Here is a 22,717-nt window from a genome sequence, read left to right as displayed (position 1 = left end):
TTCATTTAATTACATAAGGAATTTTATAGCACTAATTTACTCACTAGGCATTATTGTTTTATTGATTGACTTGGCTGCGCCAGGTCTTAGCTGCAGCACCTGGGATCTTCAATCTTTGTTGTAGCATGTGGGATTTTTCAGCTGCAGCATGCGAACTCTTCGAGTTGCAGTATGTGGGATCTAGTTTCCTGTCCAGGGATCGAACCCAGGCCCTCTGCATTGGGAGTGCAGAGTCTTAGCTTCAGGACCTCCAGGCAAGTCCCTGAGAAGGCATTAATCATCATAATGCCTACCCATGACATACAATAAACTTCTAAACCAAAACATTAAAGACAACTACCACCAAAACAAAACACCACATACCAGTGCCCAAAAATTCACCATTAACTATTGCCCTCAATAGTTTGATGCTAATTTCAAAACAATTGAAACCACACCACAGCTTTCTTTACAAGTATATCTAAACAGAGTGGATAACCAAAGACACATTCAAAATGTCATCACACACCTCTCCTCACTACCTGTCCATTTCCTCACTTAGTTTCAATGTAAGACCAAGAATAACAGAAAATCAATAAAGCTGCTGAGTCAACTGGGGCTTGAAGAATTTTTCACAAAACCAATTATTTGCCAAATAAACTTTATTTTGAGACAAATACCACAACAGAGTTGTAGAAATTTAAATATAACACATCTTAGCAGTATTACTGAGGCAAATTATATACAAGTGGAGTCACAGTTCATGTCTGATTATTCTTACAAATGAAAACGTAAGATGCTGCTACACTAAACAGGCAGATAATGTAAAAACAACCATAACCTATTTATATGCTGTCATTTCATATTTGTATCTAAATATTTAGGTGGGAATTGATCCAAATTCATATAGGATAAATAATATGCTCCCTGAATAAACAAAATTCTTTTTCTTTTCCTCCTCCACCATAGATAGCATCATCAGTAATGTTTATACAATATAGCACAGGATGACAAGCTACTTTCTTTCCCTCAATAATACAGTACAAAGCTTTCTGTATTGTGGTTTGTAAGTCCTTCAAGTTGAGGAAAACAGCAGTGACAAGAGTTTTCTAAATATAGGTGATTTCATCAGAGAAAGGTGTTATTTATGTTCTTACCAAGAACTTCCTGTTTTAGTGATGAAAATGTCAATATATAGTCAGTGAAAGTAGTCGATATATGATGTAGTAGTTGTTCATAAGTATTAAAATAACGTACAAACCACCCAGAGGTAAACAGGAATGAAAAGACTAAGACGCATGCCTGGACACTCTTGCCCCTAGGGTTTTTGAGGCAATTCAGTGCTCACCCTAAGATTATTCAATGAGACCAGAGACATTTCTGGATCATGGGAATTCAAAAGCGCCACATACAGCCAGTTAACTATCTTCAAAGCATAAGGATCCAAGGACAAAAAAACAGAGTTGACTACTAGGAGAGCAAACTGAAGAGAGAATCCTTTTCAATACTAGAGGACAGTAGAAAGATACTTAACTTGGGGACTGAAATCTGGGTCTACAAGATAGTTATTGATTGACCTTGGGCACAACAATTAATCTCTCTGAATGACAACTTCCTCATTTATAAAATAGGTACAGTATGATCTGTTTTTTTCATAGGCTTCATGAGAATCAGACAATGATGCACTTGAGATCACTTTGTAAACTTACTCTTCTAGCAAATGAGGTTTGGGTATTTTTAAAAAGTATTAAGGAAGAATTCCAATTTAAGATAAAATTATAAAGATCATCAACTTTTGACTCAGGATAGACCTCTATTCAAAGGCAGCTGTTGTGAACTAACCCAACATTGTAAAGCAACTATACTCCAATAAAAATTAAAAAAAATAAATAGTAGCTGCTGTGGGTCTGCCTCATTTTTCTTTTGATGAGGCAGAAATGGGAAATTTTTTATTATATCATTAATTTCTCTTATAAGATAATGTTACTGTAGTATAACACATTAGTTATAGACATTTATCAATTAAAGAATGAGGAAGGGCGATCTGCTAGCCTTAAAAAGTAAACAGTGACTCAATCCAACTCTTCACCTCCTTTGCAATATTTTGACACATTTTATTATGAAGAAATAAACACATAAATAATTTGTTCTATTAATCATGGTAGGTCATTGATTGCTAGTTATGCAGCTTAAATCCCAGGCAGAATATTTCAATGTAAACAGATTTATAAATTATGAATTTTGTTACTCACTTCAGCATTGCACATCTCAGTAAAGCAGTAACTTAAAAGTAGAGCTCAACAATCATTTTCCTGTTTTCCTCAAGCGGAGATTCAAAAGCAGTAACAGGCACACTGTTTGATTACAACATGAAAATAATAAGCCTTGGGCTATTGCTAAAGGCTTTTCAAATATCAGCATCTAACTTGGAGATGAGGGAAAAAGAAATAGAGGGTGCTGATCTGTGCTGTAACCTGTTCTTATGTTAGGCACACTCCTGGTTGCAATATTTTAAAATTACATGTATGCAAGTAAAACATATGGCTTCACAGGTGAAAGTGGAAAATGGTCCAGAAGTCTTCTCTGCAAAAACAGATCAACTTTTTCTTCCCAATAACTTACCAGAAATAAATGTACTTAGAAGCCCTAAGGGGTTCTTCATATAATATTCAGAAAAATATATAAAAATAAAAAAACAAAGCATGAACAGAACACAGTTAACAAATAAGACTTTCTTTCAGGATGATTACCCTTGCTTTTAAGGACGGATGCCATGTAAAATGGGAGATGTGTGTCTATAATTCATCGTGTTTATATGTAAATTCTCTGGCAGATATAAATCCATCTTTGTCTTCATCTTCTTTATCAAAAATATCCTCTACCAAAACATCATGATGACTTTCATTCACCACTGCACCATGCTTTTCAAACTCCTTCTTTAAATACACTTTAACCTACAAAATAATGGGTCACATTAATAATTCAGATTCATAAGACACCCACATTGAGCCAATCAATATTATAGACTAGATGGGTAGCGCATTTAATTATATATAACAACTACTAAATAACTACATATGATAATAAAAGAGTTATAAAGAACTTTTCCCCTTAAAAGCTGTTTCTATAGTGCTATGGGCTTCCCAGGTGGCTCAGTGGTAAAGAATCTGCCTGCAATGTGGGAGACTCACATTCTATCCCTGGGTCAGGAAGATCACCTGGAGAAGGAAATGGAAACCCACTCCAGTATTCTTGTCTGGGAAATCCCATGAACAAGGAGCCTGGCGGACTACAGTCCATGGGATCATGAAAGAGTTGGATGCAAGTAAACAACAACAAATAGTGCTATAGCAGAGACACTGAATATTGCACGGAGACAAACGTAAGGATTATAGCATGAGAAAAACACACAATAAAGCATATTAATCCCAGTCTACATAAAGTCAAGGATTTGAAAGACTGCTATCTTTCAATCCTCTGAATTACCCAGATCTTGTTTTCTAACAAGGATCAGAATTCCAGGTATTTCTCTTAAAATCAGGCTAACTAAAAAAAAAAAAAAAATCAGGCTAACTGATGGCCTTTTTACAATTTAAGTAGGTGACTAGAAACAGTAGCTGCTCTGGACCTCGATGTGATCATGCCACTTGACCTTTTGATCTCAGAGATTAAAGCAAAATCCAGACTGATGAGTATTTAGACTAAAAATTTCCATTTTTATACAGATATTTGAATATATAAACAAAATATTGCCCCCAGTTACCTACTAGATTCACCATAATGTAGTTCAACCTGTATTTTCGTTTTTAATCATATCCCTAGTATTCCTCTGTTAGATGAACAATTTCAAACCTTCTCTCCTCCGCCTACCACCAACATGCAAACATAATGTGCACATTTATTTGTAAGATTAAGGGGATTTAATGCAGTTGAAAAAAGGGGGAGAGGCGGTGATAATAGATGGGCTAATGTAGAACACGTCTCCAGGGTATATTGTGTGAATAAAGTGAGATGCCAAACAGTATGCATAGTATGCTGCTTTTTGTGTAAGCAAGGGGGAAATAAAACTATACATTCATGTTTGCTAGTATTGGCATAAAGAAATACCTGGAAGAATACATTAGAAACTAATAAAACTGGATGGGAAGGGGAAGGTCACATGGTAGAAGAGGATATAGGTGGGAGAATGACTTCTTAATAAATCTTTTTGTATTGAATTGATTTCTTTGAACCATGGGAATGTGTTGTTTATTTGGGATTTTTTAAATGAAAGGGAATTCAAATTTATCTTGGATAGAAAAAAGTTCATGACCGATAAACACTCTGAGGTGTTATAAATTTAGTAGCTGTGGATCATGACCCTGTGGTTTATAACAACATATCTTATTCAAGACTCAATCATCTCCTGGTCACTGGAATGAAATGGATGAAAGCATAAAAAGGGACTTGATTTCTGACCAGCCAAGCCATAATGGAGAGTGAGGGGGAATGACTCCATCGTGTCCAACCCTTTGAGACCCCATGGACTATACTATACATATAGTCCATGGAATTCTCCAGGCCAGAATATTGGAGTGGGTAGTCTTTCCCATCTCCAGGGGATCTTCCAAACTCAAGGATTGAATCCAGGTGTCCCGCACTGAAGGCAGATTCTTTACCAACTGAGCCACAAAGGAAGCCCAAGAATACTGGAGTGGGTAGCCTATCCCTTCTCCAGCGGATCTTCCCGACCTAGGAATCGAACCAGGGTCTCTTGCATTGCAGGTGGATTCTTTACCAATGAGCTGTCAGGGAAGCCCATAATGGAGAATATGAGTAGACAAAAAATGTAAGGATACAGATCCTTCTCCATTTCTTTCCCCACAGAAGCCAGACTAAGACATGTATGTATAGCAATGGCTGTAAAAGCCTAAATAAATTATATAGAGAAGTCTTCTTCCTTTCCCCTTACTCAACACCAGGACCTTGAGGGAGCTGGGAAAGGTCTGTCTGCTTCTGTGAAAAATCCAGACTGGAGTCTCCTATCCTGAGCAAAACTGAGCATGTGATCTGCTTGCTGCTGTTAACTGCTGCTGCTAAGTCGCTTCAATCGTGTCCGACTCTGTGCAACCCCATAGACGGCAGCCAAGCAGGCTCCGCCATCCCTGGGATTCTCCAGGCAAGAACACTGGAGTGGGTTGCCATTTCCTTCTCCAATGCGTGCAAGTGAAAAGTGGAAGTGAAGTCACTCAGTCGTGTCCGACTCTTAGCGACCCCATGGACTGCAGCCCACCAGGCTCCTCCACCCATGGGATTTTCCAGACAAGAGTACTGGAGTGGGTTGCCATTGCCTTCTCCGGCTGTTAACTGCTAGACAATCACTATACAACTTCATTTAACAACCAGTGATATTATGCAGGACATCTATGTTTCTTACACAGTAACTTCAAAACAAGAATTTGTCTTGGTAAAACAGATCTTCAAAAACTCTGGGCAAGGGGGAAGGAAGAGCGGAAGAGCGGAAGGGATAGTTAGGGAGTTTGGGAGGATATGCTACACACTGCTATGTTTACAATGGATAACCAACAAGGACCTACTATATAGCACATGGAACTCTGCTCAATATTATGTGGCAGCCTGGATGGGAGGGGAGTTTGGGGGAGAATGGATACATGTATATGTATGGCTGAGTCCCTTTGCTATTTACCTGATTGTTAATCGGCTACACCACAATACAAAAAAAAAAACAGGGCAAGAGCAAGATACAGTGAATCCTATTGCATTAAGGAGAAAAAAAGCAGAGGAATGGAAAGTCTCAATATACTTCTCTCCAATACAATGATTTCCTATGAAAAAAAGGCAATTTTCAAAGCATCAATGTTTAAGAAAACTTATAAATAACATTTTACACAATAAAAATAAATTTTATTTAAAAATATATTTCTTAAAAAGTGAGTTAAAAGGAAGGAAGGAAAAAGGAAGGGAAGAAGGGAGGAAAAAGGGAAGAGAGAGAGAGAGAGAGAAGGGGAAGGTCACCTCATTTTTAGAGAGTTTCCAGTCATCATTAAGATCCATTTCTTGGAATGACTCATGGGATCTTGGTCCATTTCGAATCTCCAGGAGATCAATGTTAAATATCAGTGTACTCTCTGGGGGAATTTTACCTGACACGTGGAGAGGGTGGGGGTTAAGTTTTATTAAAAAAGATCACAAAGTTTAGATGATAGAAAACTTGCAGTAATTAACAAAATACTATTTTAACTGAATTAAATGAAGAACATTTCTCAGACTGTCACATATAGAGAAATTACTTATAGTTTATTCAGACAAATAGAATAAAGATAGAACAATCCAAATTATTAGATCCAAAAGAGAGTGTTTTGGCTTTGCAGTTAAAGATTGTTTTATACACACACACACACAGATGCCTCATGGTCTGAGCATTAAATTTCAAATATAATTAAGAGATTACATATTACATGTCAAGGATGACTTAATGGGCTTTCATTCAGAGTTAATCATAGTAGAAGTGATTTACTAACTTTTGGGTCAGAAACTCCTGGCCTAGAGATACATCTACCATGGCCATTTCCACCACTTGGAGGCAGTATATAACAAGGTGAGCTCTGGGGTCACCCTGGGATCAAAACACATCTGCCTTTCTCTAAGTCTCAGTTTCCTCATCTGGAAGCAAATTCAACACACGTTGAGGAAATTCCATGGGCGGGGCGGGGGGGGGGACACAGACACATTAAAACAAATTGCTGAGAAGGGAGATAAAAATCTTTTAAAGTGAAAAGAACTTTGTTAGAGTCCCAGGGACCTTAAAAAAAAAACCAAACAAAACCAAACTTCTGAGAAACTGACATTATTTTTTTCCAATTTGTTTTCTTATAAGTATAATTAACATACAGATCTGGGTAAAGATTACAAATATTTCTTAGTGCCCCACTCCCTCATCCCACATATTCCCACACATTCCCATGAAAGAGCATTTGTAAGCATCCAAAGAACAAAACTTACAGTCTGTGCTGAAGCTTACATTCCAGATCTAGGCAGAGAAGGGCATGCACTAGAGGTCATGGAGAACACTGGTATCTTTCCAAAAGGAGGCATGCAAACGTGGTACTAAAAAACTACAAAATTCGTGTTTAAGTACATGTTAGCAGGATTAGTTTCATGGGACTCTGTTTGAAGGAAATGACTCAAATTCAGATCTCTACTTGTTACCAAGTAAAATCAAGTTAAATGGAGTATGGAGAAAGAGACATGGACTAATACCATTTAGTATTTATATTAATATACTAATATCACTTATGTAGACAGAAATGAAGTAATACCATTTAATATTTATATAAATATTAAAGGTGAAATAAAGATACAGAAAAGTGAAATAATATGTTAAATGTCAGATACTTGACTTTATCCTCTAAAAGGATCATTATTAAAATAAGAATTGAATTTTGTTAGTAAATCCTGTTCTTTGCAGAAGATTTACATAAATATTAAAAGGAGAAACGTTAAAGATACAGGAAAGCGAAAGACTATGTTGAACATCAGAGAAACATTTTCAAGATACTTGATTTTATTCTCCAAAAGGATGATAATTAAAACAAGAATTGAATTTTGTAATAAATCTTGTTCAATGCAGAAGATTTGAATAGCAAGGTCCATTTTAGAATATGTAATACTTCATATATGACACCTATGTTCTTCTTAGGAAACTGGGCTAGGAAATCATAGTCCCTGCCTTGTAAATGGTTAAGCTTGGAGGCTATGAAGTCTGTATTTTTACTACATCAGAGTGGTTTTATGTCTAGTTCTAATGACTTCTTAAACTTTTTTGCTTCATTATGTAGAGAATGTGGAAGAGATAGAACCAAAAATAAAATAACCCCCAGAACCACTGTCCATTATCAACATTCTATTTCCTTGTGATTCACTTTGTATGTGTATATATTTTTTCCTAGTACTTACTATTATACTATATATATCTTTGTTTTCTAATTTTATATATATTATATCATACATATTTTAGATATAATTTTTTAAATGTTTGAAATACTATTTTATTTTAAATATTTATTTATTTAGTTTTATTTGGCTGTGCCAGGTCCTATTTGCAGCACATGGGATGTTTGATCTTTTTTGTGGCATAAGGATTTTTAGTTGCAGCATGTGGGATCTAGTTCCCTAACCAGGGATCAAACCTGGGCCCCCTACATTGAGAGTGTTGGAGTCTTAGCCACTGGACTACCAGGGAAGTCCCGAAATGCCATTTTAAAATAACTGGGTCATATTTTATTTAGCTACACCTCTGTTATTATACACTTAAGTTGGTTTCAGTCTTTTAGCTATTAGAAACAACACAGTAATGGACTTTCTGTTTATAAATCTTTCCCCAATACCAGATTATTCCCTTAGGTTATATTCTAATGAAGGAATTATAGGATGCATACATATAAACATCTTTAGGCTTCTTATAAGTAGCCCTTTGGAAAACTGAATGGTCTCCCACTTAAACAACAGGTTTTATTGGCTGCCCTAGAATACTAGCACCAAGGCTCCCAGGACCAACTAGCTCAGTTGCTTCTGCTTTATTAAACTCATTTCATGTCATTCCATTATTTATTTAAATAAATTATCAAACACTTTATAAAACAATTTTAAAACAAAGATGAAAAGAACCTCCAATAAAAGGTCTGTCGTGGGAGATATCAGTTGTCACTCATACACAGCTCACATCTAAAACTGCATTTAATGCCTTAATAATCTATATTTCAAATGTTCAACTCATCAAAACAGTTATATTGAGTAGTCTTTCTTTTTGCATTATTAAAACAAATCAGTAAGTTTCAATTAGGGAGGATAAAAAAGTCTGGGAGACAATGGTGACACTGGCACAAGAATGTGAATGTACTTAATTCCATTAAACTATATACTTCAAAATGGTAAACATTATGTTATATAATATATAATACTACCATTTAAAAAACCCACCATATTGGTGAGCAATAGTAAACAAAGTTGAGATTACAAAACATTTTTTCATTGATAGTTCAGTTGACCATTTATATATTATGACTAATTGGCCACTTCAAATGATAATCAAGACATAATTATATTTTCCTAAAATATACAAGTCCTGTATTTACTTCTTGAAAAAAAAAATACACAGTAGTTACTACCTTCTATGCCTAATCCAGAGAAGAATTATAATGCTGTAGTACAAAGGTAGAATTGTTATTACCTTTTCCTTCTTTTCCATAGCCCAAGGCAGGAGGAATGGTGAGCTTTCTCTTCTCTCCTACACACATTCCCTTCAAGCCTTGGTCCCAACCTTTGAGAGCCTCCAGGATGCCCAGGGTGAACCAAATAGGCTGACCATTGTTATGTTTGTGACTACAATAGAAAGAAAACACATTTGGACTCTTTAGTAACTTTATCATTGCTCCTGCTCCTGCTCAGTCGCTAAGTTGTGTCTGACTTTTTGCGATCTCATGGACTGCCTGCCAGGCTCCTCTGTCCACAGGACTCTCTAGGCAAGAATACTGGAGTGGGTTGCCACTTCCTTCTCCACGGGATCTTCCCAATCCAGAGATGGAACCCGTGTCTCCTGTGTCTCCTGCACTGGCAGGCAAATTCTTTTACCACTGTGCCACCTGGGAAGCCTTATTGTATACTAAGTATTATCTAAATACTTTACTTCTTTTAAGTCTAACAGTGATCATATGAGATAAGTACCATTATTACTCTATTGTACAGTAGAGGAAACTGAGGTTAAGTGTGCCAGTATCTGACCTAACTCCAAAGTTCAAAGTTCAAAGTCTTAATCACACAGTGATGCTTTCCCTGGGAGACCACTAGGGTGCAGAAGAGGGATAAAATAATGGAATATGGATGAGTTTGGGAAGGAGGATGAGAGGCTAAGAATACTCACATGGACAATGAAGAGTCAAGAGCACAGCATCTTATATCCTCTCTACAACCTTTCCTGATATACAGCCTGCTGGTGGTTCTGACAGGTGCAAGAGGCTGCTCTCCAGCCCTGAATCCCCACTCATATCCTGGCCTAATTCTCTCCCTAAGTGTTTATTGTGGGGCTATGCAAGGAAGTCTGAACGAGTGGCCCCTCAAGGACTGGAGAAGAAGTAAATGGTCAAGATATCCTGGCTCAAGAGAGGCCAGCCTAAGAAAGCCAACCTGATGGGCTCCTGGAGGGGCTTATGGGCTGAGTAGTATCTAAGCCAATTAACTCACTCTTGGTGCAATAAGGGGGCTTCCCTGGTGGCTCAGATGGTAAAGAATCTGCCTGCAATGTGGAAGACCCAGGTTTGATCCCGGGGTTGGGAAGATGCCCTGGAGAAAGGAAAGGCAACCCACTCTAGTATTCTTGCCTAGAGAATTCGATGGACAGAGAAGTCTGGCAGGCTACAGTCCATGAGACCCCAAAGAATTGGACATGACTGAGAGACTAACATCACTTCAGTGCAAAAAGGGAACTGTCCTATTCTCTTGTAGGTGAGAACCGGAAGTCACTCTATTAAGCTTCCCAAGTACCATGGTTACTAAATGTATGTAAAGGCCATCACTTCTTTTCTTGAATTTTGCCCAGGATCAAAGTAGCAAAATGGCAACTGTAGAACATAGAGGAAAACTAGAACAGAATAAAGAAAGAAGAAAGAATCTACTACCCAGCTGTGTTACAATTTTGGCACATTTACTGTCATGCTAAAGGATTTAGGCCATTTACCACATAGGTTATGGTTCTTGAAATGATGAACATGCTTTATAAACTGATCATTTGGTGGTACGTTCATTATAATACTCAGAGTTATCAGGTTTTGGCCATTTACATGGAGGCTGCATGACAATATTCCCTTTATCAGGAACTAGAACTTCAGTAGCAAAGTGTTAAATAATGTCAAGTGGTTTACACTGAAGTCCACACAGGCTTTTGGTTCTGAGACTTGAAAGGCTGGATCCAAAATAGATCAGACTAAAATAAAAATGTAATTGAAAGTTTCAAATGCAAATCATAATATTGTTTAATGTCCAATGTGGCACTGGCCTCATTGATAAAAAAAGATAGGGCTATTGAGAATTCAGTGGCAAGCCACCATCTTGGAACTTTTTTCAAGGGCTAACAGAGTTCAGAGAAGAGTGCCACTGACTTCAGAACGTCACGACAGACCAGATCAGAATGCCCAGTAAAGGCAGTTTATCAGAAAACAAGGTCTAGGAAGGGCCATGAAACTTTGCTGCTTTAGTTCATGTTATTCTCTTTACCTGAGATGTCCTCCCTTCCTCATTCTCTACCAAAAAACCTCCATCCCTCTTTCAAGACCCACCTCAATTACGATCTCTGGGAAGTCACTCTCTTTCCCCACCTTTAGAGCATGATTAATTCTAGAGTCCATTATGCTTTGTGAGCACTTTGAACATTCTGTCCTTTAAATCATGAGTTATTTGTCTTCCTTTCCCCCTGTAGACAGTGTCCTGCTAGAGAAGAACCCACTCTTAGTCATCTTTGTATCCCTAGGGCCTGACTTGTGGTCGCTCAGTAAGGATTTGACTGATGGATAGATGAATGAATGGATGAGGCTGGAAAGAAGTCAGATATTTAAATTTTCTCTAGTATCAAACAAAAGGGCTAACATAAAGAACTGTTCAGTAAATATGTTTGGAATGGAATCAGTGATTCAATGCCTAATTGGAAATCACTATACGTGTAAAAGATTTCCACGTTGCAATTTCTTTCTTTATGAAACAGAAATAATGAAAGTGTAACCACCTGAAAATCCTTCACTGTAGGTATTGGATTAATCTTCCATAACCACACCCACACACCCATCAATGAAGTCTTTGATTTCTGCTGCTGCTGCTGCTAAGTTGCGTCAGTCGTGTCCAACTCAGTGAGACCCCATAGATGGCAGCCTACTAGACTCCGCTGTCCCTGGGATTCTCCAGGCAAGAACACTGGAGTGGGTTGCCATTTCCTTCTCTAATGCATGAAAGTGAAAAGTGAAAGTGAAGTCTCTCAGTCCTGTCCGACTCTTTGCGACCCCATGGACTGCAGCCCACCAGGCTCCTCCGTCCATGGGATTCTCTAGGCAAAAGTACTGGAGTGGATTGCCATTGCCTTCTCTTTGATTTCTAGAAAGAAACAAATAATGAAATGAATCATGGTCCTGTGCCTTGACCAAAGTGTCATCTATCAGAATAGAATTTAAATAAGTCAATGAACTAACGTTAACATGTCCTATAACAAGCAAATAAATGATAGTATATTCTGCTCGTGAAGTTGCTATGAAAAGTTAAAGTAAATTTCACCTACACCAAAGTTATTTTCCCTCAGGATCAACGTTTGAGAAATGAGAATTCCTTTAAGTCTTTTCTAGTTATTGCCTAATTATACACCTAGATATTTCTAAAGTATTTCAGAAATTCTAGTTCTAATTTTTATAATTAAAAAAATTACTGCTTTATCCTGAGCACATGTTTCCAATAAGATCTTCAAAGCCCTTGTTATATAAGATTGGCTTTCAACAACTTCCTTTCCCCATAGAAAGAAATTAGATACTTCAGTTTTTTTTGAAGAGATAAAGCTGGTACGCGCCAGTATCCCTGCCCAAGAGCTGGCATATGTGGGTTGGGTTCTTGTACTATTTTACTCGAAGGGTATAATTACTTACGTGGAATGAAATAAGGAGCCGTCCTTTTCTAAGTAGCCTTCATAGTGGACCAACATCAAATCCCCTCCTTTGGTCTTGCGATGGCAGATGAACGGCTTCTGCAGAACTTCAATCTTCACTTCTGGTTCTGGGATGAGAGCCCCACTCAAACAAGTTACTAACAGTGTCAGGACTGCATTCCACAAGAAAAGCCTCATGTTGCCAGGGCAGGAAAGAAGTTGCTACAAAAACACAGAAAGGGCCCCCGACCTCATAGAGTTAAGAAAGTAGTTGAAGACTTAAAGACAACAGCCTCTGGCAAGTCATGACTCTCCCCTTCCTAGCAGACGTGGCACATTCACCACGGACAACTTTCCCACGCTTTGCGAACTCACCTCTAAAGAGTTAAGCCCAAACCCTGCCCTGACTGGCTCTTACAACGCTGGCTCCTGGAAAGACGGCCTCCATTGGCTGTTGATTCTGTCCCTCAGGAGCCTCTCAAGCCAATGGTGTCACAGTATTGCAATTTGCAGTTCCGCTGAGGGGAGGTAGAGCAGAAGCAAACCACCCGGAGAGATCCTGAAGGCCCGGGGATTACAGAATTCTACAATTTAGGAATTGGAGAGAGGGGTGGGGACCAAAGCTAACCGGAAACCTCAGACAGATTCAGAGGTGTAAAGAATCCGCAGGGGTGTGAAGTCCTGGGGCCAGGGGAAATGGCACAGGTCTCAGGAAAGACTCCTTTCGTTTCACGGTTGGTGAGAGAGCCCGCCCCCTTCCCCCCAACCCCCGGCAACACCCAGGAGTTTGGTAAGGGGGCTTCCCAGGTGGAGCAGTGGTAAAGAATCTGCCTGCCAGTGGAGGAGACGCTGGAGACTCAGGTTCAATTCCTGGTTGGGAAAGATCCCCTGGAGTAGGAAATGGCAACCCACTTCAGTATTCTTGCCTGGAAAATTCCGTGAACAGAGGATCCTGGTGGGCTACAGTTCATGGAATAGCAGAGACTCAGGCGACTGAGCACGCAGGCATGTAACAGTGGTTTAGGTTTCAAAGTGCTTTCCGGTTCTTCGTGAACCTCACTACTCTGTGGGTAAGGCAAGTTCTTTTATCCCTCTAAAAGATAAGTTGATATTTTGGCTAGGAGAGGGTAAGTGTCCTGCTTAAGGTTATTCAGCCCCCAAAGCAGTTGAGCTCTACCGTTGAACCATCTTCTGATTCATTCTACAACGCCACACAATATTATGGTCACTAATAATTTTAGATGACCTTAGTGTAGAGGGTCAATAATGAGAAAAGACCCTGCTGCTGGGAAAGATTGAAGACAGAAGAGGGCGACAAAGGATGAGATGGTTGGATGGCATCATCGATTCAATGGGCATGAACTTGGGCAAACTCTGGGAGATGGTGAGGGACAGGGAAGCCTGGTGTGCTACAGTCCATGGAGTCCCGAAGAGTCGGACACAACTTCGCCACTGAACAGCAAAAGTGTAGAGGGTCATAATAGCCTCTATCAAGGATAAGGATGTACAGATCTCTGTCTTAAAGTAGAAATAGTAATCACAGTTATGAATTACACAGGCTAAGTTTAAAGATTTTGTTTTACATTTTTTGCATAATTTCAAAAGCAATACTTGTTCATTGAAGCTCACTTGGAAGAAACTGGAAAACACTGGAGTTTCCAGTTAAAATACAGGAGTCACAGCATAGTGCTCTGTGACAGTCCATCTGTGGGATGGGGTGGGAGGTGGGAGAGAGGTTCAAGAGGGAGGGGATATGTGTATACCTATGGCTTATTCATGTTGATGTATGGCAGAAACCAAAACAGCATTATAAAGCAATTATCCTCCCATTAAAAATAAATAATTAAAATACAGGAGCCTAATTAAATTTGAATTTCAAATAAATAGCAAATTAATTTTTCTGTATTTTTATTTGTGAATCTGGCAACAGATTTTGCAAATAAAAGATTTTATTTAATTCTTTAGATTACACTAAAGAAAAAGAAAAAATCTGTAACGCCACCATGCAGAAATAGTCATCAACATTTTGGCACATGGTTTTGTGACATATGCCTGAAATAATTAGGATACTACTGTACACTGTTTTGTAACCTACTTTTACCACAGAATCTATAGTTAACATTTTCCCTAGTCAAATATCCTTAGCACAGAACTTTCTCACACTTTAATATGCATGGGAATACCCCCCTGGAGATCTCTTTCAGGAGTTTGGGGCCTCGCATCAAGATCCTTCAATTCAGACAAGCTCCTAGGTGCCTTCAGTGCGACTGTACACGGACCACACTTCGTGCAGCGAGGGTTTTAGAGTTCAAACATCTGTTGATGCTCCCTGGTCACTCACAGTATTCTATAGTGAAATTCCCATCATCTCCTTACGCCCTATGGTTGGGTACCCCCTCAATAGCCTTGAAGTGTGTAGGATCAATTAGCCTTGAAATAAGACAAACTCTGAAGACTAGAATCCAGCGGGCACCCTAAGGGGCCACGGTGGCTCCCAAACATCGGGAGGTGGAACCCATCTATGATACCATAGAGTTAAGACTGTGTTCCCCTTTGTCCCAGAAGCCTCCCTACTCCCTTCTCACCCTCCCTCTAGTCCCAAGCCTGCCTCCCAGGACTCATTTTCCCTGCGGGCCTCTTTCAGTAGGTCAGCCACGCCGGCATCTCAGCTAAACTCCGGGGTGGATTTTGGGAACCGGCGCGCGGGCGGTGCACTGGGCATGCGCGAGCGGGCCCTGAGCCCGGTGGGTCGAGCACTCAGGTAGCGCGCCCTGGCGCGGCCAGCGACCGGCTACTTCACTCGCGACACTTTGGTGACTTCAGTCGCCCCTCGGGCCCACCCAGTACCTTGGCCTCCTTGCGGACCCTGCGGCGCCTGGGACTACCGGCTGGCCGCGTCCTCACGTGCGGAGGCCGCCGCAGTGACCCCGCCCCCGGGCCCAGGATGTGAGGCCCGCGGGGCGTCCCCGCACTGGGCCTGGGCGCCGGGAGTGGCCGGCTCGGCAGCGCCGGGCGATGGCCCTGCTGCCGGTGCTCCTCGCCTCCTGGAGCCTGGAGCAGTGACGGGGCCGGCGGACGAGGGCGAGGTGGCCGCGGGCGCCATGGAGGGGGTGCTGTATAAGTGGACCAACTATCTGAGCGGTGAGTGGGGGGCGTGCCAAGGTCCGGTCCTTTGTCTGAGCCGAGGGAGGGCGGCGTCGGGACTCGCCTCTTGGGTGTCGGGGGTCACGGTCTCTCCTGAGAGCAGAGAGGCCTGCGTGGACCAGGAATGTTTCCCCACAGCAGTTCTCTGTCTCCCATGCGGTACAGACACAGCCCCCTGTGGGGGCTGGGTGGGAGCGGCAGCTCTCCTCACTTCCGAATCCTGAGATTTGGGGTGACTTGAAAGGTACGATGCCCTCGGTGTCAGCGGGAGGGAAATGCTGGTTCCGGCTGTGGGGTCCTCTGGGAGTCCGGCGTTCTGGCAAAGGAGCTGGTCTCAGGAAGGTTTCGTATGAATGCGAGCAGAGGTCAAAGGTTCTTTTTCAGAGTCCCCCGTGCGAATGCTTTCCTTTTGTCACTTGCAGAGTTATCTGAGTGCAGACCAGGGTATCTGAGTCTTAGCTCCAAAGTATGCACGTTTTTGGTTTTCTCACCGAACATTTCTTTTTGTTTTACAGACTCGGAAATGACCATAAGATAGGATGCAAATGTTAGCAACTCTTTTCTTGCCCTGCTCAACAGAACGGCTTAAAAATAGTACCCCACCCCCTTTCCAATTTGTGGAAGTACTTCATATCTTGAGAAGGTCATAACTGTTTTTCAGCTGTGAATATGATTCAGAAGGAGCATTTTCATAAATGAGTATATAAATAAAAGCCTTCTGTGCTCTGGAAACTGTGCTAGGCACTTTTTTGAAATTTAACTTTTTATTATGGAAAATGAGGTAGGCAGGCTGTTACAGTTTTAACAGCAATGTATTTGAAATGAGAAATATTCCCAATGATTCTTAAGTGGTGGAGGTGTATTTTCCCATCCTGTGGAGCCTAGGATTTTTTTTTTTTTTAGGGTTGTAGTATGATTTTCTGGGGTGTTTTAAGGACATTTGTGTCTGGGAGGATCAGTTGGCAGTAGTGACTTTGATGAGGTTATAAAGCACAGCTGAAAGTGCGCCTGTTGGGAGTACCCAGAATCACTTCCCTATGCACGGTGTGATTACAAGTAAATTCTGTTTATTTTTCTTGTGATCATTAGTAGAAACTGAGTGAGGAGAAGTGTTTTAGAAGACTTGCTCTTTGCTTCAAGGACCTTCATTTGATGTATTAGATGTAGATACCTCATGACTGGGTTTGGCTGAATGTTAGGGAGGATGTTTGATCAAGTGATTTGCCTCAGAGGTTATCTCTAAGCTCTAAGATGTAGGATCTTATCCCCCTGAGTGAAATTTAGTCACTGGTCTTGGTTCTTTCACCCCTTTCCATCACACATGCCTTTTAACTTATTTCTTTGATCCTCAATGCTCTTCTTTTTTTTTCCATCTCCTTTTTTGCTCTTCTCCTCCAAGTTTACCTCTTTCACCAAGTTTAGTCTGTTGTTACTGTACCTACTTCCTGCTCATGAAATGCCTTTTTTCCCCCTGACTGTCTTTATGTATCCTTCAAAAAAGCTAAATTTCTCTGGAAGGAACTTTGGAATCTTTATCATGTGGTGCCCGTACCATCTGTTCTGTTGGAAAAAGTCTACTTTTTTCTGCCCCAAGTGAGAGAAGTTAATTTTGTGAGTGATGCCATCATGGTGGAAGCCCTAAAGAAAAGAAACATTGGAGCCATTGCCAGTGGCTGGCTTTACATTATGCTGCTTGTTTCCCTGGCCCACAAGCCACCTCATTGTGGACACACTGTGCATAAAAGCCCATCACACCACGGGGGGACTTTTCCTGGGTGTGTGTGTGCATGCCTGCGTGTGTGCGCGCTCAGTTGTGTCTGATACTTTGCAACTTCATAGACTGTAGCCTCCCAGGCTCCTCTGTCCATGGCAATTTCCAGGGAAGAATACTGGAGTGGGTTGCCATTTTCTACTCCAGAGGATCTTCCTGGTCCCAGGATCAAACCTGCTTCTCTCATTCACGTCTCCTGAATTGGCAGGCAGATTCTTCACCACTGCGCTACCTGGGAAGCCTTCCCTAGGTGTATTTAAAATTACTGTCCAGTGCATTCTCTTTCCGTAGGAGATACATTTACTCTGGAAAAGAATGGTAACAACCTAGGCGAAGCAAATGCATCCTAGTCTCTTTCCCTCGCCTGTGCAAGTAAGTCTCCCCAAAAGAGCATAGTGTGAGTGTTAATGACAAGCGCTAATGAAGACACCATTAATTTTCTTCTCTTGAAGCTTTTGTTTTTAAGTAACATTTTTTTTCTTATGGTTTTGCACATAGTGATTTAAAAATACATGTAATATCTGTCTAAGTTTTTGTTCATTTTGAGTTTTTCTCCAAAGAGAGTACTTAACCCATTTGTGTATTTCTGTCATGTCCACAGCTTGATACAGGATGCCTCGTGTCCAAATCTGAGTGGAGAATTAGCATATCAGTTTATCAGCCAATCCTTTAAATCCTTGAAGGATGTTGTTAATTTCATTTACCAGCTGCTGTGTGCTGGGCCCTGTTCTGGGCACAGGGCAAGCAGTGTTAAGACAGACACTGTTCCTGCCTTTCTTAAACTTACAGTCTGGTGAGGGAGACAGGCATTCATTGGATAAGTGGTTAGAAGCAGGTGCTCAAGTGTGTGTGATTTGAGAGGGGAGGAAGGGAGAGGCAAGTCTGGGTCATTGGGGAAGGCTTCTTTTAGGAAAATATCTAAGCAGAGCCTGAAGGATAAATAAAAGCTGAGTAGGTGGTGAGGCCAAGGCAGAAGTGCAGTTGGAGGCTGTAAGGGGAAACTTTTTGTCATGGAGAATATCAGTGTGAAGGCCGTAAAGTTGGATAAAGACTGGTGAGTTTAAGGAAAAAAGACCTAAAAGTCTGGAGAGTTGAGAAGAGGCTCCAGTAAGACTGCAGAGATGGGGGGCAGGCCTGAAATTGCACAGCCTCATAGGCTGGTTTAAGCACTGCAGAGTGATTGTTCATGCACGTGTGTGTGTGTGTGTGTGTGTGTGTGTGCGCACATGTGCGAGTGTGCATGTGTAAGTAAGAAAGAAATGATGAGATTGTTTAAAAGCTTACTTTGGCTACATTTGTTGTATTTTGCCAAATACTGTAGTTATCTTGTGAGCTTCTCTTGCCTCTTGAATTAAACTGTTTAGGTTTCAATTACTGAAAGTTGTAAACATCCATCAAGACCTGAGAATTGTTGTATCTTAATTGCTTGCATGAGTGTACTGCTAAAATACAGAAAGAGAGAAGAAAAGTCTCTTACCTAATATATTAGGCACACTCAAGTACCCTGTGCTCCATCAGAGGAAAAGGGGAAAAGAAAAAGAGTGTCTGTGTATTTTTCTCTAACATTCTTGAGCTACCCAGTCTTGAGCAGCAGAACACTGGGTATTCTGGGATTTAGGATCCAGCCCTATCTTCACATATTAGAGGATTAAACCCGAAATGGAAAGGGAATGGATTAAACGTTTCACAAACATCTCTATTGTATAAGACATAATGCTAGGTCACTGTGAGTTTGTTATTTGTATCTTTCAAGCCCTAAAGGTTAGTCGAGGGGTATTATACCTGCTTGGTTATTCGTTAATGCTCCATAGTTGAACACTAGTTGAGGAGTCAGAGAGACGTGAAGTCTGGTGCCGACTCTGTCACTGCCAGGTGCAGAGTCACTTTATCATTCTGAGCTTTAATATTTTCCTCCATAAGAGTGATGAGATTTACCCATTAATAATTGTAACAATAGTAAAAAGACTTAAACACTTCTGATGTTCCAGACACTATTCTAAACATTTTGCACAGATTAAGTTACTTAATCTTTGCAGCAATTTTAGGAAGCAGTTGACTTTATTATTTCCAGATGAAGACACTGAGGCACAGAAAGATGGGAGAAGGGACTGGCCCAAGGTTACAGAGTTAGTAAGTGACTCCAGTGTCAGTGCTCCATTCATTACATAATACTTGTAAAGGTCCTTCCTGCTTGGTCATTATATAATTCTAGCTGATTCATAATGTACCTATATTTAAAGTATGTTGGCCTAGAATAGCAGACTTTATTTGGGAATGGGAGGTGGGGAGGAGTTTGGGAGTAAGGAGGACTGTGCCTGGTGTTGTGCATGTGTTTTATCACTAAGAAATTTTCAGAACTGTGCTCTGAGCTTTCTGCATTCAGTTTTAGTTCGCTTTCCTGCCCACTCAGCACACAGGAGGGCTGCTGTCATGAGCTCTAGCCAGCTGCAGGCTTCTTGGGCCCCTCCAGTGCATTAGAGCAGGAGCACATTGCAGTACTGCATTCCAAAAATAACAGAAGCTTGTATCATGCTCACCAGATGATTGTCTGAGAAGGTGCTATAGTTTTGCTTATCCCCCAAGGTAGAAGGTGATGCTTGTCCAGATATGTTTGTGCTGGGTAGACAGTACTATGAAGTCATCTGGAATGTGAGTGATCCAGAGCAAGGTGCTCATGGGCTCACAACCACTAGTCAACTGTTTTTGTTGGAATTATTTTTAAATATCTTTACCAAGATAGTAATTAATTAATCTATCATGAATTTCACCCATTTAAAGTATACTCATCAGTGTTTTTTAATATATTCACAGAGTACAACCATCACCACAATCAATTTTAAAACATTTGCCTTATCCTGAAGAGAAATACCCATTAGCAACCGTTTCCACCCCACCCCCTCTTGCCCTTGGCAAACACCAAGATTGTATACATTTGCCTGTCTGTATAAATTTGTCTATTCCAGACATTTCATATAAATGGAATAAATGGAATCATACATTATGTGGTCTCCCTTTACCTAGCATAATGTTTTTTTGCTAGATTCATCAGTGTTGTGGCATGCATCAGTACTTTTCCTTTTTATTAAGAAATAATATTCTACTATATGGAAATATAATTTTGATTATCTACTCATCCATTGATGAACATTTGGATTGCTCATGTTTTTGGTTAATATGAGTAATGGTGCTGTGAGCATTTGTGTCAGATTTTTGTGTGGACGTCCTTTCATTTCTTTTGAACATTAATCAAAGAAGTAGAATTGTTGGGTCATGTGGTAACACTTTAACAGTTTGGGGAACTGCTAAACTATTCCAAAGTGGCTTCTCCGTTTTACACTCTTGTTAGTAATGAAAGAAAGTTCTTATTTCTTCACATCCTCACCAATACTTGTTATTGTCTGTCTCATTTATTATATACATCCTAGTGAGTGTGAAGTGATATATCAGTGTGGTTTGATTTATATTTCCCTAGTGACTAATGATGTTACTCATCATTTCATGTGCTTATTTAGCCATTTGTATATCTTCTTTGGAGAAATGTCTATTCATATCCTTTGCCCATTTCTTAATTGGGTTATTTATTTTTTCATTATGAATTGTTAGAGTTCTTTATTCTAGATACAAGTTCCTTATCACATATATTATTTACAAATATATTTTCCTGTTCTGTAGATTGTCTTTCACTTCCTTATGGTATCATTTGCAGCACAACATTTTTTAATTTTGATAATTATCATTTTTTTTGTTTATTGCCTGTGCTTTTAGTGTCAAATCTTAACACTTTGCCTAACCCTAGGTAGGTCCTATCTTTTTTTCTAGAAGTTTTTTTTTTTAATAGTTTTAGCTCTTCTTAATCTCCATGAGCTTCAGCTTTGTGACAGCAAGAATAATAAGCCATACTAGGTTTGTTATAAAGATGAAATGGATAGCATATATGAACCTGCCTGGTACATAGTTCACTTAAGGTTAGGTTAATTGGATAGTAGTTTTGATTAATGATGCCAGGAAAAAATTAGTTTGTATTGCCTGTGTGAAAATTGTGGTTTCTCATGGTTTCTGAGAGTATATGTATCCTGAATTCCTTAAATCATTCTTTTGGAAGTTGGAGGGGTATAAATTATAAAGGAAAAGATTCAAATAAACCATCGGAATTTTGGAATTGACTTCTGCAGTCCTATGACAGTCATCCTTGTGGATGAATGATTATTGCAGATCACGTAATTCTTTGTACCACTGGTCTCTGTACTTCTGCTCCCAGCGAAAATTAATTAATAATTTGTTAAGGAACATAAGAGATGTGAAACTGTTGCCTCATTAGCACTCTACCAGAAGCAATATCTGTCTTTCCCTTGATTTGGATGTGTGAAGTGATTGGATATACTAAGAGTGATCCATGGAGTATTATGTGATTGAAGTGGTTTATGGATGGAAGAAGCCTGGGGGCCATTGTTCTCAGACTGTACTCTCAGTGTTTAATCCTTACCACTTCCTGTTACCCTTTCATCTTATTTAGAATTGAGCAAAAAAGCTCAATTTTGCTTATCCCCCCAGGTAAACAGTGACACTTGTTCATATGTGTTTTGCCCTCCTCCAGGGGATCTTCCCAGCCCAGAAATCGAACCCAGGTCTTACGCATTGTAGGTGGATTCTTTACCATCCGAACCACCAGGGAAGCCCCAAAAAGATCATGGTCTAGTGGAAATCTTTCTCAACTGTGAAAATGCCCTTCCAGCTAAATTTGTGATTTTGCCCTTTAAGCTTTTATATGGTTATTCTGAGGCTGTGGCTTGACAGGCCTTAGAGGGAGGGACCACACTGCATGTAGCTGGTCCCTTGGAATAGTTATATGTTACCAATCACTTTCAGGGAAAATTTCACAGGAAAGAAGGGACCAGAGGGTGATGAAAATGCCCTTCCAGCTAAATTTGTGATTTTGACCTTTAAGCTTTTATGTGGTTATTCTGAGGCTGTGGCTTGACAAGGCTTAGAGGGACCACATTGCATATAGCTGGTCCCTTGGTGTAGTTGGATGCTACCAATCACCCCCAGGGAAAGCTTCACAGAAAAGGAGGGACCAAAGGGTTGGTGGGATTGGCTTGGACAGGAGTATGTGTGAGAGAACAGAAGAGACCGTCAGTGAAGAAACCAGC

At 40.2% G+C, this 22,717-nt stretch overlaps 2 protein-coding genes and 1 non-coding gene across 23 annotated transcripts in view; 1 reads left to right on the top strand and 2 right to left on the bottom strand.

The window, feature by feature from the left end:
- Positions 1 to 623: 623 nt before the first annotated feature.
- Positions 624 to 12,988, bottom strand: FKBP14 (FKBP prolyl isomerase 14). The gene is made up of 4 exons (XM_081534846.1): positions 12,654 to 12,988; positions 9,209 to 9,360; positions 5,995 to 6,122; positions 624 to 2,933 (listed from the first exon to the last, which is right to left on the bottom strand). The coding sequence occupies exons 1-4, from the start codon at positions 12,848 to 12,850 to the stop codon at positions 2,775 to 2,777; spliced, it is 636 nt and encodes a 211-aa protein (XP_081390972.1). The 5' UTR covers positions 12,851 to 12,988; the 3' UTR covers positions 624 to 2,774.
- Positions 8,148 to 8,221, bottom strand: TRNAE-CUC (transfer RNA glutamic acid (anticodon CUC)). Its single transcript has one exon. It is a non-coding gene; the product is annotated as a tRNA-Glu (tRNA).
- Positions 12,989 to 15,389: 2,401 nt separating the features above from the next.
- The window catches only part of PLEKHA8 (pleckstrin homology domain containing A8), a 110,922-nt gene continuing 103,594 nt past the window's right edge, over positions 15,390 to 22,717 (top strand). For all 21 annotated transcript variants that reach the window (XR_014066905.1, XR_014066906.1, XR_014066909.1 and 18 more), the window contains exon 1: positions 15,390 to 15,793. Coding sequence is in view for 6 of the 21 variants with exons in the window: in XM_081534835.1 (XP_081390961.1) it covers positions 15,754 to 15,793 (40 nt within the window). In the remaining 15 variants the exon portion in view is untranslated. The remainder of the gene's footprint in view (positions 15,794 to 22,717) is intronic.

Source organism: Giraffa tippelskirchi, chromosome 10 (assembly GCF_054371585.1).
Source record: "Giraffa tippelskirchi isolate mGirTip1 chromosome 10, T2T-mGirTip1v1.2.pri, whole genome shotgun sequence".
NCBI classification, from domain to species: domain Eukaryota; kingdom Metazoa; phylum Chordata; class Mammalia; order Artiodactyla; family Giraffidae; genus Giraffa; species Giraffa tippelskirchi.
Note: the sequence above shows the minus strand (reverse complement) of the source record. Positions and strands in the feature narration are given on the sequence as shown.

Coding starts and splice junctions, on each gene's coding strand:
- FKBP14 (XM_081534846.1), bottom strand. CDS start 12,850: ATGAGGCTTTTCTTGTGGAATGCAGTCCTGACACTGTTAGTAACTTGT. Junction 6,123..9,208: donor CTATGGAAAAGAAGGAAAAG/GTAATAACAATT, acceptor TCCACGTGTCAG/GTAAAATTCCCCCAGAGAGT. Junction 2,934..5,994: donor GGAAACTCTCTAAAAATGAG/GTGACCTTCCCC, acceptor ATTATTTTGTAG/GTTAAAGTGTATTTAAAGAA.